Source organism: Mobula birostris, chromosome 10, assembly GCF_030028105.1.
Source record: "Mobula birostris isolate sMobBir1 chromosome 10, sMobBir1.hap1, whole genome shotgun sequence".
NCBI classification, from domain to species: domain Eukaryota; kingdom Metazoa; phylum Chordata; class Chondrichthyes; order Myliobatiformes; family Myliobatidae; genus Mobula; species Mobula birostris.
In genome coordinates, this window is record NC_092379.1 from 15,266,244 (window position 1) to 15,280,106 (window position 13,863).

General features: G+C 45.6%; 1 protein-coding gene across 1 annotated transcript in view; it reads left to right on the forward strand.

The window, feature by feature from the left end:
* The window catches only part of LOC140204412 (uncharacterized), an 83,623-nt gene that overhangs the window by 58,169 nt on the left and 11,591 nt on the right, over positions 1–13,863 (forward strand). The window contains exons 9-10 of the mRNA XM_072271133.1: positions 1,601–1,686; positions 8,714–8,882. Coding sequence (XP_072127234.1) covers positions 1,601–1,686; positions 8,714–8,882 — 255 coding nt within the window. The remainder of the gene's footprint in view (positions 1–1,600; positions 1,687–8,713; positions 8,883–13,863) is intronic.

Here is a 13,863-nt window from a genome sequence, read left to right on the forward strand (position 1 = left end):
ATTGTGAGAGATTTTTGCAGTTCTCAACACAGTCAGCCACTGGGGAGAATTCAAGCTTAGAGTCATAGAGAAGTACAGCACAGAAACAGGCCCTTTGGCCCATCTAGTCCATGCCGAAACCGTTCAACTACCTGCTCCCGATGGCCTGCAACCGGGCCATAGCCCTCCATATCCCTACTATCCGTGTACCTATAAGAGGAACACGAGGGGAAACTTCTTCACTCAGAAGGTGGTGAGGGCATGGAACGAGCTGCCAGCACAAGTCCATGCAAGCTCGATTTCTTCTCTTAAATGTTGAAATCGAGCTTGCATGCACCACTTGTGCTGGCAGCCCGTTCCACACTGTCACCACCTTCTGAGTGACGAAGTTTCCCCTCATGTTCCCCTTCAACTTTTCACCTTTCACCCTTAACCCACAACCTCTGGTTGTAGTCCCACTCAACCTCAGAGGGGGGAAAAACCTGCTTGCATTTACCCTTTCTGTACCCCTCATAATTTTGTACACCTCTATGAATTCTCCCCTCAATCTTCTACATTCTAAAGAATACCGTCCTACCCTATTCAGTCTTTCCTTGGGTCCTCCAGACCCGGCAACATCCTTGTAAATGTTCTCTGGACTCTTTCAACAAGCTGGTAACAAACTTACGGACATCAAAGGATCTGAAGGTGAAGGACGAGAGGGAGGAGGCCACTCGGCCCGTTGAGCCTGTGCTGTACCTGCTTTTCAGAAAGATCGTGACTGATCTGACCTTGGCCTCCACTCCACTTTCCTCTTCTCCACAGTCCTCGAGTCTGCTGCAGTTTAAAGATCTGCCTGTCATACTTGGACTTAAATTTATTCCATCTGGTTGAGGGTCTTGGAGTCCATATTTCAATAAGATCACCTCAATGTTGTGAACTACAGTGAGTATCCACCGAACCTGCTCCCACAACACCTTCAGTCCAAGCAAAAACCATGTTGAATCCAACAAATAACCTCCCCACCCTTTTTCCCTCAGAACCTTTTGCTCACCCTCTCCCTGTTCATGCTGATAGATTAGATACCTCCCACTGACCTTGTGCACTAGCTGTCTATACAAGGCTGATTGAAGACCTGCTGGGAATCCAAATACACAACATCAGCTACGTCCCCTTTATCTACCTTCCTCACCCTGAGATTACCGTCAAGTCCAAGTTTCATTCATAAATCCCAGGCTGATTCATCTTGATTATTATCAAGGTTTTCTAAAATGTTGTATTACAAGTGGCTTAAGATAGAATTTTGCCAATCGCACAAACACTAGCTGGGTTCCTCTTTTTATTTTTTCTTTGAATCAGGGAGCTAAATAATCCATTTGTATCTGGATACAAGGATCAGCAACATTTTACAAACAAGAGGTGCTGGAAATGCAAAGCAACACACACAAAATGCTGGAAGAACTCAGAAAGCCAGGCAGCATCTGTGGAAAAAAGTTAACGGTCGACGTTTCCACGGATGCTGCCTGGCCTACTGTGTATTACTCAGCAACCATTTTGTTTAGTATCAGAGTAGATTTGATGGGACTTTTGCTGGTTTCCAATTTAGCCAGTCAGTAATCATCCCTTTCCCTACTCCCCGCAGGAGATCACTGTCCGATTCAGAGGAGGCTAAACCTGAATCCCGTGTGGATGATGGAAGTCCAGGATCAACAGACTTCACCCGTGCAGGTCCGTGGCCTTTTGGAATACCTACTGTGAGATCGCAGTGGCTGCTAGTCGTAACTGATGGTTCAACACAAGACCTAGGAGACGTCCGGCGTGGGGCAGCCTTGAACGGAGGTGGGAGAAGTTTCCGCAGGGGAGGGAGATGCAAGGATTGACTGGGCAAGGAGCCAGCAAGTCATGAAGAGGCATTGGAGGAGAGTCCAAGAAAAATTTGTGGGTGGAATGGGGGAGGTGTAGGGGAAGACAAGCCATGGGGGGAGTCCACCGGGATCTTAGAGGGGGCAAAGGGGGTTAGTTGAGACCTTGGTGCTGGTCTGGACAGGGAGGTGGTGGGAAGACCAGGCTGTCCTTGGTAAGAGACGAGACAATGCCTCCCCTGGATCTCGGTCTCAATCCCCAACAAAGTCCAGTATCTTCTGTGAAACATCTTCAGTGTTGGCACGTGGCCAAGTGGTTAAGGTGCCGGTCTGGTGATTTGAAGGTCGCTAGTTCGAGCCTTGGCTGAGGCAGCGTGTTGTGTCCTTGAGCAAGGCACTTAATCACAGATTGCTCTGCGATGACACCAGTGCCAAGCTGTATGGGTCCTAGTGCCCCTCCCTTGGACAACATCGGTGGCGTGGAGAGGGGAGACTTGCAGCATGGGCAACTGCCGGTCTTCTATAAAACCTTGCCCAGGCCTGCGCCCTGGAAACCTTCCAAGGCGCAAATCCATGGTCTCACGAGACTAACGGATACCTATTTATTTTCTGTGAAATACCTTGGTGACTGATGGAGGCAGGGAGAGGTCGGGCTGATGGGACAGCTGCCGGGAAGGGGACAGGCTCGTCATCGAAGCAGAGCCGTAAGGTTGTTGTCTGTGAGGAGGAAGTCGTGGGTCCTGGAAAAACCCAGCCAGCAGACAGCAGCTGTGGAATCACTAATGGAAGGCGAGCAGAGGGGGTGAGGTGGGGTCTGTGAAAGGTGGGGAAAATGGAGGGACAAAGTGAAGGCTGATCTTGGTGGTGGTATGGTCACTTCTCAGCCCCTCCTTTAAGGTGTGAGTTTATAGAAATATACAGCACGTGACTCTTCAGCCTATCTTGTAGTGTTGTCTGTTGGCACTCATCCCATTTTCACACTTTAGTACCTTTTCCCTCCACAACTTTTCTAGAACATAGAAAATGTACAGCAAAATACAGGCCCTTCGGCCCACAATGCTGTGCCCAACATGTACTTTAGAAATTATCTAGGGTTACCCATAGCCTTCTGTCTTTCTAAGCCCCATGTACCTGTCCAGGAGTCTTGTAAAAGACCCAATCATATCCGCCTCCACCACCGTCACCAGCAGCCCATTCCACACACTCACCACTCTCTGCATAAAAAAAACTTACCCCTGATATCTCCTCTGTACCTGCTTCCCAGCACCTTAAAACTGCCCTGTCGCGTTGGCCATTTCAGCCCTGGGATAAAGCCGCTGACTATCCACACAATTGATGTCTCTCATCGTCTTATACCTCTCTCTCAAGTACCTGTCCAAATTCCCCACACACACACACACACACACACACACACACCTCACTCTCCCCTCCTCTCCCCTCCTCTCCCCTCCTCTCCCCTCCTCTCCCCTCCTCCCTCTCCCATTCCCTCCCTCTCCCCTCCTCCCCCACTCACTCCCTCCTCCCCTCCTCCCCCTTCTCCCCCACCTCTCTCTCCCCCTCTCTCTCTGCTCCCCCCCCCCGGAGGAAATCTGCAGGCCAGGCGGCAGCCATGGAAAAGATTAAACAGGCGGCGGTTCAGGCCGAGCCCCTTCGCTTCCTTTCCAATCCTGGTGGAGAAGTCACCTGTCCAAATGCCTTTTAAACATCGTAACTTTATCTGCCTCCATCACCTCCTCGGACAGCTTGTTCTAAATATAGAACAATATAGAATCTTGAGGGGTCACAGCCTCAAGATTCGTGGGAGTAAATTTAGAATGGAGATGAGAAGGAACTGCTTTTCCCAGAGAGTGGTGAATCTGTGGAATTCTCTGCCCAATGAAGCAGTGGAGGCTACCTCAGTAAATATATTTAAGACAAGGTTGGATAGATTTTTGCATCGTAGGGGAATTAAGGGTTATGGGGGAAAAGGCAGGTAGGTGGAGATGAGTCCATGGCCAGTTCAGCCATGAATGGCGGTGCAGGTTCGACGGGCCCAGATGACCAACTCCTGCTCCCATTTCTTATGTTCTTGTATTCGCCACTCTCTATGTAGAAAAACATTTGCCCATCAGGTCTCATTTAGATTTTTGTCCCTTCTACCTTCTGGATCTAGGCTCCACTCCTCAAGACAGAGACTCTGACTCTCTGTCCTTTATATGACCCTCATCATTTTATAAACCTCTGCAAAGCCACCTCTTGCCTTCTGATCTTCAAGTGAGAAGAATCTAGAGCAGAGGCTCCCAAGCAATGCCATGAAGCAAGGGAGTCTGAGAACCTCTGATCTAGACTATCCAATATCTCCCTGTAACCACACCTCTCCATTCCAGGCAATGTCCTGGTGGATCTCATCGGCCATCTCTCCATTGCCACGCATCCTTCCTACGGTGTGGTGACCAGAAATGTACACAACAGTCCAACTGCAGCATAACCAATGTTTTGTACAGCTGCAGTGTGTCATGCCAACCTTGTACAAAACTGGATAGAAGGAAGATGCTCCCCCAAACTGTGACAGGGGAATCACAGTGTTTGGATTCAGGGTAAGACACTTCACAAATTTTTCCATGCCAAGGGTGGCAAATTTGTGGAATTTAACTGAATTACACTTTTTATGGGCTATGGTAGTTTGTTCATTATATGCCGTGTCGTATGACATGGGCAGTTATGATCTTTCCATGGTCAAGATTGTCTTTGGCAAATTTTTCTACAGAAGTGGTTTGTCATTGTCGCCTTCTGAGCAGTGTCTTTACAAGATGGTGACCCCAGCCATTGTCAACACTCTTCAGTGATTGTCTGCCCGGAGTCAGTGGTCGCATCACCAGGACTTGTGATCTGCACCAGCTGCTCCCATGGTTTCACGTGACCCTGATCAAGGGGGCAAAGCAGGTGCTACACCTTGGCCAGGGGTGACCTGCAGGCTAGCGGAGGGAAGACGTGCCTCACACGTCCTTTGGTAGAGGCGTATCTCCACCCCACCACCATTATGGTCGTATAATGATTAAATTACAAAGCCATAATCAAGATATGAGATCGAATCCTATCATGGCTGCTGGCAAATTTTAAGTTCACTTGATCAAATACTCTCTCCTGAAGGCAAGTAGGGAGGCAGATCCAAGGAAAACCGTCACCTAACCAACGAAGAGAAAGGTTAACTAAGTTAGGACTTTATTGCTTGGGGCATAAGAGGAATGAGGGGTATAAACAGACTAAATACAAGCTGGCTTTTTTCACTGAGGTTGGGTGAGACTAGAACTAGAGGTCGTGGGGTAAGGGTGAAAGGTGAAATGTTTAAAGGGAACATGAGGATCTTCTTCATTTAGCGGGTGAAGAGAGTGTGGACCGAGCTGCCAATGGATGTGGTTGAAGCAGGTTCGATTTCAACATTTAAGAGAAGTTTGGATAACTCCTTGGTTGAAAGGAATGGAGGGCTATGATTGAGGTGCAGGACAATGGGACTAGGCAGAATAATGGTTCAGCACAGAGTAGATGGGCAGAAGGGCTTGTTTCTGTCTGTTCTCTATGACTCTCAGTCATTGTGAAGTCTGGTGGACTAGAAGAGGCCATTTGGTGCATTGTTATACTTTGTAGAGCCAGTCTAATCAGCCCTAGTCTGCCGGGCTCCTGTAGCTCTGCACATAATTTTCTCTCAATCTAATTGTGCGAGAATGGTAGACCCTGTTGCTTCCCCACACACTGCCAGTGAATTCAAGAACATTGCCAGCAAATAGTAATTACCTTGTCTTCCCCCATTATTATAAATCTGCACCTCCTGATCTTTAAATTATATGCCAATAGAAATGATACCTTCTCCCATCCCCCCCGTCCTCCCTTCTCCCGTCCCCCCTTCTCCCGTCTGTCACCCTTCTCCCATTCCCCCCTTCTCTTCTCCCCCTCTCTGTGTCTTCCTCTCCCTTCCCCCTCTCTCTCTGTCTACCTGTCCCCCTCCCCGTCTCTCTGTGTCTCCCTCCCTTCCTCCCCCCCCCCCGAGTCTCTGTCACTCATTAGTACTACAGCACAGAGTTGGCCCTCCAGCCCTTTGAGCCCCAGCAGTCTAACCCCAGGCTGGTCACAGGGCAATTTCCCATGGTTAATTACCCTACCCAGTACCTCTTTAGACTGGGAGGACCTGGAGAAAACCCACACATTCTAAGGGGAAGATGTACAGACATTCCTTACAGGACAGCGCAAATTCCATAGCAACCTGAGCTGTAATTGTGTGGTACTAGCCATTATGCTGTTGGGGCGCCCCCTACTGAAACTCATCATAAACTTCAGAATAAAGTTTGTTGTGACTGACATCAGTCGGGACACTTTTTGTGGCAGCAATACAGTACAGACACAACAAATTACTACAATAAAAAATATATGTAAATTAATAGTGCAATAATACACTATAAATAGTGCTCATGGACCTTGCAGAAATCTGATGGTAGAAGGGAAGAGGCTGTTCCTAAAATGTTTGAGTGTGTCTCTTCAGGCTCCTGTACCTCCTCCCAGATGATACTGACAAGAAGACGACGTGACCCAAGTGGTGAAAATCCTTAATGATTGATGCCACCCTCTTGAGGCCCCACCGTCTGAAGGTTTCCTCGATGAGGGGGAGGCTTGTGCTCGTGATGGAGCCAATGGTGTCTACAGTCCTGTGAAGCCTCTTGTGATCCTGTGTATTGGTGCCTCCACAGCAGGCAGTGATGCAACTAGTCAGAATGCTCTCCACCATACAGCAGGAGAAACCGGCTAGTCTTTGGTGACAATCCAGATCTTTTTGAACTATGAATGGAGTTTAGTCGCTGGCGTGCCTTCATCATGACTGCATCAGTATGGTGGTCCCAGGATAGATTCCCCGAGATGTTGACGGCCAGGAACTTGAAGCTGCTCACACTTTCCACCACTGACCTCTCAATGAGAAACCTTATGGGGCTGTCTACTGTGTCTGGTGTGCCCGATGCAACCTCCTCTACATTGGTGAGACTCGTCGTAAATTGGGCGGGGGGGGGGGCAGCTTCGTCGAGCACCTCTGCTCCATCAGCCTAACGTGGAACTTGCCAGTGGCTGAACATTTTAATTCTGATTTCCATTCCCATTCCGACATGTCCGTCCGTGATCTCCTCTTGTGCCAAGATGAGGCCACCCTCAGGGTGGAGGAGCAACACCTTATATTCTGTCTGGGTAGCCTCCAACCTGATGGCATGAACATCGATTTCTCCTTCTGGTAAATTTTTTTCCTCCCCCTGCCCTCCTATTCTAATCCCCACTCTAGCCTTTTACCTCTTCTCACCTGCCTATCACCTTCCCTTTCTCCTGTTGTCCACTCTCCTCTCCTATTAGATTCCTTCTTCTCCAGCCCTTAACTTTCCCATTCCAGCTGGCTTCACCTATCACCTTCCAGCTAGCCTCCTTCCCCTCCCCACACGTTTATTTAGTCTGGTGCCTTCCCCCTTCAATTTCAGTCCTGAAGAAGGGTCTCAGCCCAAAACATCGCTGTTTGTTCATTTCCATAGATGCTGCCTGACCTGCTGAGTTCCTCGAGCATTTTGGCATGTGTTGCTTTGGATTTCCAGCATTTGTAGACATTTTCTTTCTTTTTAATTTTTAAATCTTTTTATTAATTATTATTGAAAATCAACAAAAAATACATTAAAGTAATCAAATCAACATATCAATATGTACAATAAGAGTTAAACTATCGAGGGAGGAGAAGATGGCGACGCGACGCAGAACGCGTGGCCGTTCCGAATGATATCGTAGGGGTTAACTAGGATGCCGTGCACAATCCTGATTTGATGGAGACAGCCGTGAGAAGTACAGAGGAACATCTGGAGAAACTTCTGAAATGTCTACTTCGCTGCCGCTGCTACTGTGTGATCGAGAATCTCCGGAGGGGAAGGCCCCAAATCCTCGGCTTTGCCTATTGCCTGTTGCCGGGGCTGGGGTCGAAGCGCTCGGCAGAGACTGTGCTCGGTGTCGGAGGCTCGAAGTTTTCGGACGGACTCGGAGTCGGACTGTGGTCAGATGCTTCCAGGATGCTGCATCGGCAAGTTTGCGGCGCTGGAGGTTCACCGTCTGCGTGATATGATGGGACTTTCGAGAGACCTTGAGACTTTTACCGTGCCCATGGTCTGTTCTTATCAAATTACGGTATTGCTTTGCACTGTTGTAATTATACGTTATAATAATGTGGGTTTTGTCAGTTTTTCAGCCGGTTTGTCTTGTGTTTCTATGATATCATTCTGGAGGAATATTGTATCATTTCTTAATGCATGCATTATTAAATGACAATAAAAGAGGACTGCGTGTCCTCATAATCTAAAAAAAAACTGATTAACCAAACTAAACAGTATATCAATAATAAGAAGAAAAAAACAAAATGTTAAAACTATAATTTTTTTTGGAAAAAAGAAAGAAGGAAAAAAGAACCCCTACCAACTAAAACAAAAAAAAACCCCTACTAACCAAAAAAAAAAAAAAAAAAAAAAAAACCATTGGGAGCACAACCCCAGACCTATACGCCATACAAGCTTCCATAAAAGAAAAACATCAATCCGCCAACCAAATCCACTTACACAAGAATCAGAAGGGGACTTGTAGACATTTTCATGTTAATGAAGACTGGTGTTTGTTCTCCCAACTTCCCCTTCCTGAAGTCTGCAATCAATTCCTTGGTCTTACTGATGTTGAGTGCAATGTTGCTCTTGCAATTCCACCCGACCAACTAATCTAAGTCACTCCTGTAAGCCTCCTCGTTGCCACCTCTCAATCTAAACCTAGCTTCTCTATTCTGACCAGGTAGGTGAATGCTAGTCTTATGCTTGAGAGATTATCTCCTTGGGATGTGTGGGTTATTCTTTTTTTTGCAGATCTCGGCCAAGATGAGAATCTGTTCCCTGTAGCATCTCAGAGTCCTTCTGCGTTCCTGAAAACCTGGACAGAGCGAGACGTCCTGTCAGCAGGGGGCAGGAGAGCTCCATTTATCGCTTCAGTGACCAGGATGGGAAATAGCAAGGCAACGAGTTACCAGAGGCAGAGGCAAGTACCAACACTGCCCTCACGTTGTTTAGGCAGAAATCCAACACGACAGAGATCGATCTTTAAGTACATGTAAATAATATATCTTTATGAGCCCAATGTTCTTTACAGTCAGTGAAGGGTTTCCGAATTGTAATTCAGGTTGAAGTTAAAAACTGTACAGTGCTGTGCAAACGTTTTACATGCTTATGTATACCGAAGATACCTAAAACTTTTATACAGTACTGTTGTAATTTTATGTATTGCACTGTACTTCTGCAAAAAAAAACAAATTTCATAACGTGAGTGAAGAGCCATTCTATAATGACCAATAAACCAATTTGTAACCCAGGTTAATTAAACCCAAAGATGTAATGTTGGAAAGCTCCACCTGTGGAGGGATGAAAATATGGTTTAAAAAAAGAGAACTTGGGGGAAGCTATGAACGAGGCGTGGCTGACACAGCACGGGAAAGCGAGAGAAACGCAGCAAACTATTAGAAACTAAAGATATAAGAGCGTTAAAAGTGGAATTAGTCATGCGTATCTCTACCCTACTTACTTGGAAAACCTCAGGGTGAAAAGCCTGGAGGAGATACGATGGTGATAAAGGATTGCTTGAGGCTACATCTATAACACGCCATCAACTGTAACGAGACAATATCGGCAGGGACGAGCGTCCAAGATCTCCACCGTGTAACCGGGAATTAGTTCTGTTAAATCACACCGAGGAATTTGGTGAGGTTTTTTTGTGTAAGTATTGTAAATTGACTTTCCGTGGATGATCAACTATTTCATCCAACAAAACAAGATGGCTAGCCACCCAAGATGAAGAGCCAGCGTGGGAATGAACTGTTTCATGACGTGGAGGATTTAATGTGGTTGGATGTACAAGTTTATTTTCATTCGAAGGATCTGAATTTGATTTTCTGCAAGAACTGGTCATTTTCACAAAGAATTTGATAGGTTACTGAACAAGAATCATTTTGTTTAAAAGTTGTGATGTTGGAAAATTGTCGTGAAAGGAGTTGAGCTGTATAGATATATAATGTTTGAATTTCAATTTGTAGACATACTGACTTGGACTGAAACTGAAGTTAACCATAATACTTCAGAATAGGAATTCAATTAGTTTTCTAACAGAGAAGAAAAAAAGGAAAGTTTAGTCTGTAAACCTTTAGATGGGGAATAATACTAGATCTAATTAGTTAGAGAAATTGCAGTAACAAAGGTTATTCTAATGAATATCACTGATTCTAACTAAAGAGGAATTTGGTTTTTGTTTGATGTCTTAGATTTGGAACCTAAACAGAATGTTGTAATTTTGAATTGTTCTTACTCATGTAAATATTTTGTATATCTTGTTTTTTTTTAAATAAATAAAACTTAACACCATAAGTGTGAGTTTTCTGGTCACTGCCTCTTTCTGATATCTAGAGCTTCTGATGACTTACTAGCCCCTGGTGTAGTACTATGTAATTTGATTTTTCTCATAGAGTGCGGTGACCAGTCGCATAAGATAAGACGAGTGCTACACAGGTGTTACGTAAAACTTGGCGAGCCAGCCAGGAGGCAGTTACTAGATAACCAGTAGCATACCGATTAGGATACAAAGCACTGGAAGAATCTTATTGTTCAAACTCACTTGTTCAATTAAGACCTACAGTGAAAGAAAATGGAAGTCTTGGAGGAAAAGGGTGTCAAAATCCCAAATGCTGCTTCAGTCAGTGGCATAACAGAAAAAGATGAGGAAATACTAGACTTCCTAAAAGAATATGGTTCAGTTGCCAGACTTATTCCTCTGACTGACCCCGGTGAAGAATTTCCTAAGTGCCTCATACAACTTTTGGCTCTGCAGTGCAAGATCTCCAGCCCTTGCACTCAACAGGCAAGTGGTGACCAAAAAGTTTCCTACCATGTAGTCACTTTAGCCGGTGTTTACACTCAGAAAGTTGGAAGAGACTCTACTCAAGCTTACCTTGGTGGGTTGAAAACCTTAGCAAAGTGCAGTGGGAAGGATTATGATGAAATCCTGAGAGAGATGTGAACCCAGATCAGTGAAACCCTTACTATCGAGAGAAGGGAAACAGTCACTGTTCAAACTGCTGAAGATGTACGTGACAAGACCACAACTCTTCAATTTCGAGCTAATTGCCAGAAACAGGTCTAGCTGCTATGCAGAATAACTCGGTCCCTGAAATACAAACTAAGGGAGTTGCAGTGAACCTACCCCTCTCTCCCAATGATCTAAACTCTCCAGAAATTCAAAGTGGAGCACATTGTGCCCAGTAATGACTTGATGACTCATGGCCATCCACCAGTAAGGCTCTGAACTTTTTCTGGTAGAACGCCTCGTCCACCTAGTGAGGTGGATTATGAGATGCTAGTGATGCTGAGATGACAGACTCCCAGTTAGCATGCTAGTGTTGAACTGCTCTTGCAAGACCCAAGTGTGTCAGAGCTTCGTAGAACACCAATAATATGTGAAAGTAATCTTCCACCAGCTTCTGACATCATCAAGTCCATAAGCCCCGGAGCTTCACCTGCAGTTTACGTGAAAGTCCAATATTCAGCTTTTGCCACTATGGAAGATGGTGATGAATTATTTGCCAAATTCATGAACATTGTACAGAGCATGTCTGCCTACCTACAGCAGCTGCAGGTAGCGTTGACACTGTAAAGCAAGGCGGAGTTGCTGAAACTGAGGCTAACAAGCGTCTCTTAAAGCAGTTTTGTAGGAGATGTTGGGACTGATCCCCAATGTTAGAGCTGCAACTGGAACTGAAAAAACAAAACCTGCCATCATTTACAGACTATTGACATTTCTACACCGAGGAAGACAAGCATGTTTCCAGAACCGCTCACACGGAACAACATTTAGGAACAGTTGAACAACGTGCCGGTATACAGTCTCACTCCACAGGTGCCTGTAAAGAGGATGATGTAGCACAGCCAATTTCAGTTACTTCTCAACTGGCTAAACAAATCGCTGAGCTTCAAAGTCAGCTAGCTACCCTGCAAGCCACGAAACAACGAGGGTAAAAGCAAGCTCTAAGATAGTAGGTGATATGCTACTAAAAGGAAATGCTGACACAAAAGATAAACTAGAGTCCACAACCACTAACAAACAGCCAAGTGTAAAACCAAAACCTTGGTACTGTTTCAAAAGTGGCGAAAATGGGGGACACAGCCAGCTCTTACTGATATGAACACAATCCGACTCTAGTAGCGGAAGAGTGAAGAGAGTTTGAAAAGAGATGGAGTGAGAGGGAGCCAAGTCATGGTACTCCTAAACCTCATTTTAAACTAGAAGCGGTTCCTGTTGCGGGACCAACAGGGTCTGATGTTAGCAAAGCACCTCCCAAAAGCTCCAGGATGTTGCTCAGTGAAACAAAACCCGAGGAAGTGCGGGAACACATCTTGAAGTTTACTGGAAGTCAACGGGTGAACACGGGTTGTGGTTGAAGTTAGCGCTGACGCTGTGCAAGCTGTACATGGGCGTCGTCTTGTCCAACAAACAGCACCTGCCGCAGATGTCGCCATTGTGTAGGTTCGATCCTTAATGATGCATTCAAGTGCTAGTCCTGACAGTTACACACAGGAAGATTAGTGTGGGGGATTACCAGTCATCTCTCATCTCTCTGATGCTAAGATTACAGACTCCTAGTTAACTGATCCTTGTATTAGGGAAGTCATCGAGCAGATGGAAATTGGAGAAAAACCATCCCCTTCAGTGAGAAACACAATCCCCAGACGACCCTACCTTCTCAGAGAATGCAATTGTCTAGAGCTAGAGGACGGAATTCTCTACAGGAATTCTCTTTAGGTACAGAGGAGATGTCAGGGCTAAGTTTTTTACGCAGCCAGTGGTGAGTGTGTTGTATGGGCTGCCAGCAACAGTGGTGGAGGTGGATGCCATAGGGTCTTTTAAGAAACTTTTGGATAGATACATGGAGCTTAGAAAAATAGAGGGCTATGGGTAACCCTAGTAACTTCTAAGGTAGGGACATGTTCGGCACAACTTTGTGGGCCGAAAGGCCTGTATTGTGCTGTAGGTTTTCTATGTTTCTATGAAAAGATTAACCGAAGATAAAACAACATACCAGCTTGTCTTACCTGAGAAGTTTCAATCTGAGATACTTAAGAGTTTCACAATGACTTTGGTCACATGGGTATTGATCGTACCCTGGATTTAGTCAGAAGCCGGTTCTGTTGGCCCAAGATGGCTGCTGATGTAGAACACAAGACTAAAACATGCGGCCAATGTGTAAGAAGAAAGACCTTGCCTGTGAAAACTGCTCTGTTAGTGAATATTGTGACTACTTGACCCCTGCAGCTGGTCTGCATGGACCTTTTTGTGGTAGAACTCAATCAAAGTAACACAAAAGATGTGTTAGAAATAACTGATCTTTTCACTAAGTATGCTTTTTGGCTGGGTGTAGGAATAGCCAAAGCCAAGACGGTTGTGAAGTGCCTTTGGGAGCATTTCATCTCACATTATGGTTATCCTGAGTGCCTACACAGCAATAGAGGGGCTGACTTTGAATCCCACTTGATTAAAGAACTGTGTGACATAGCTGGAATTCAAAAAGTCAGAACTACACCATATCATCCTATTTGTCGGACCCTGTCGAAAGGTTTAACAGGACCCTTTTAAATATGTTGGGAGCTCAGGAGACGAAAGATAAAAGTCGCCGGCAAGAATTTGTGAAACCTCTAGTCCGTGCTTATAATTGCACCAGGAATGAGGCAACTGGCTTTAATCTGTATGAATTGATGTTCGGATAACAACCCAGACTCCCAGTCGACTTGGTTTTCGGACTACCCTTGAAAGACAAATATGGAAAATCACAGTCTCAGTATGTACAAAATTTGAAATCCTCGTCTTGAGGAAAGCTTCAAGATAGCTACAAGGAACTCACAGAAAAAGGCAAACCAAAGCAAGACCAGATGTGACAAACGTGACAGCTTCCGAGTTGAAGGAAGGAGACCGAGTGCTAGTA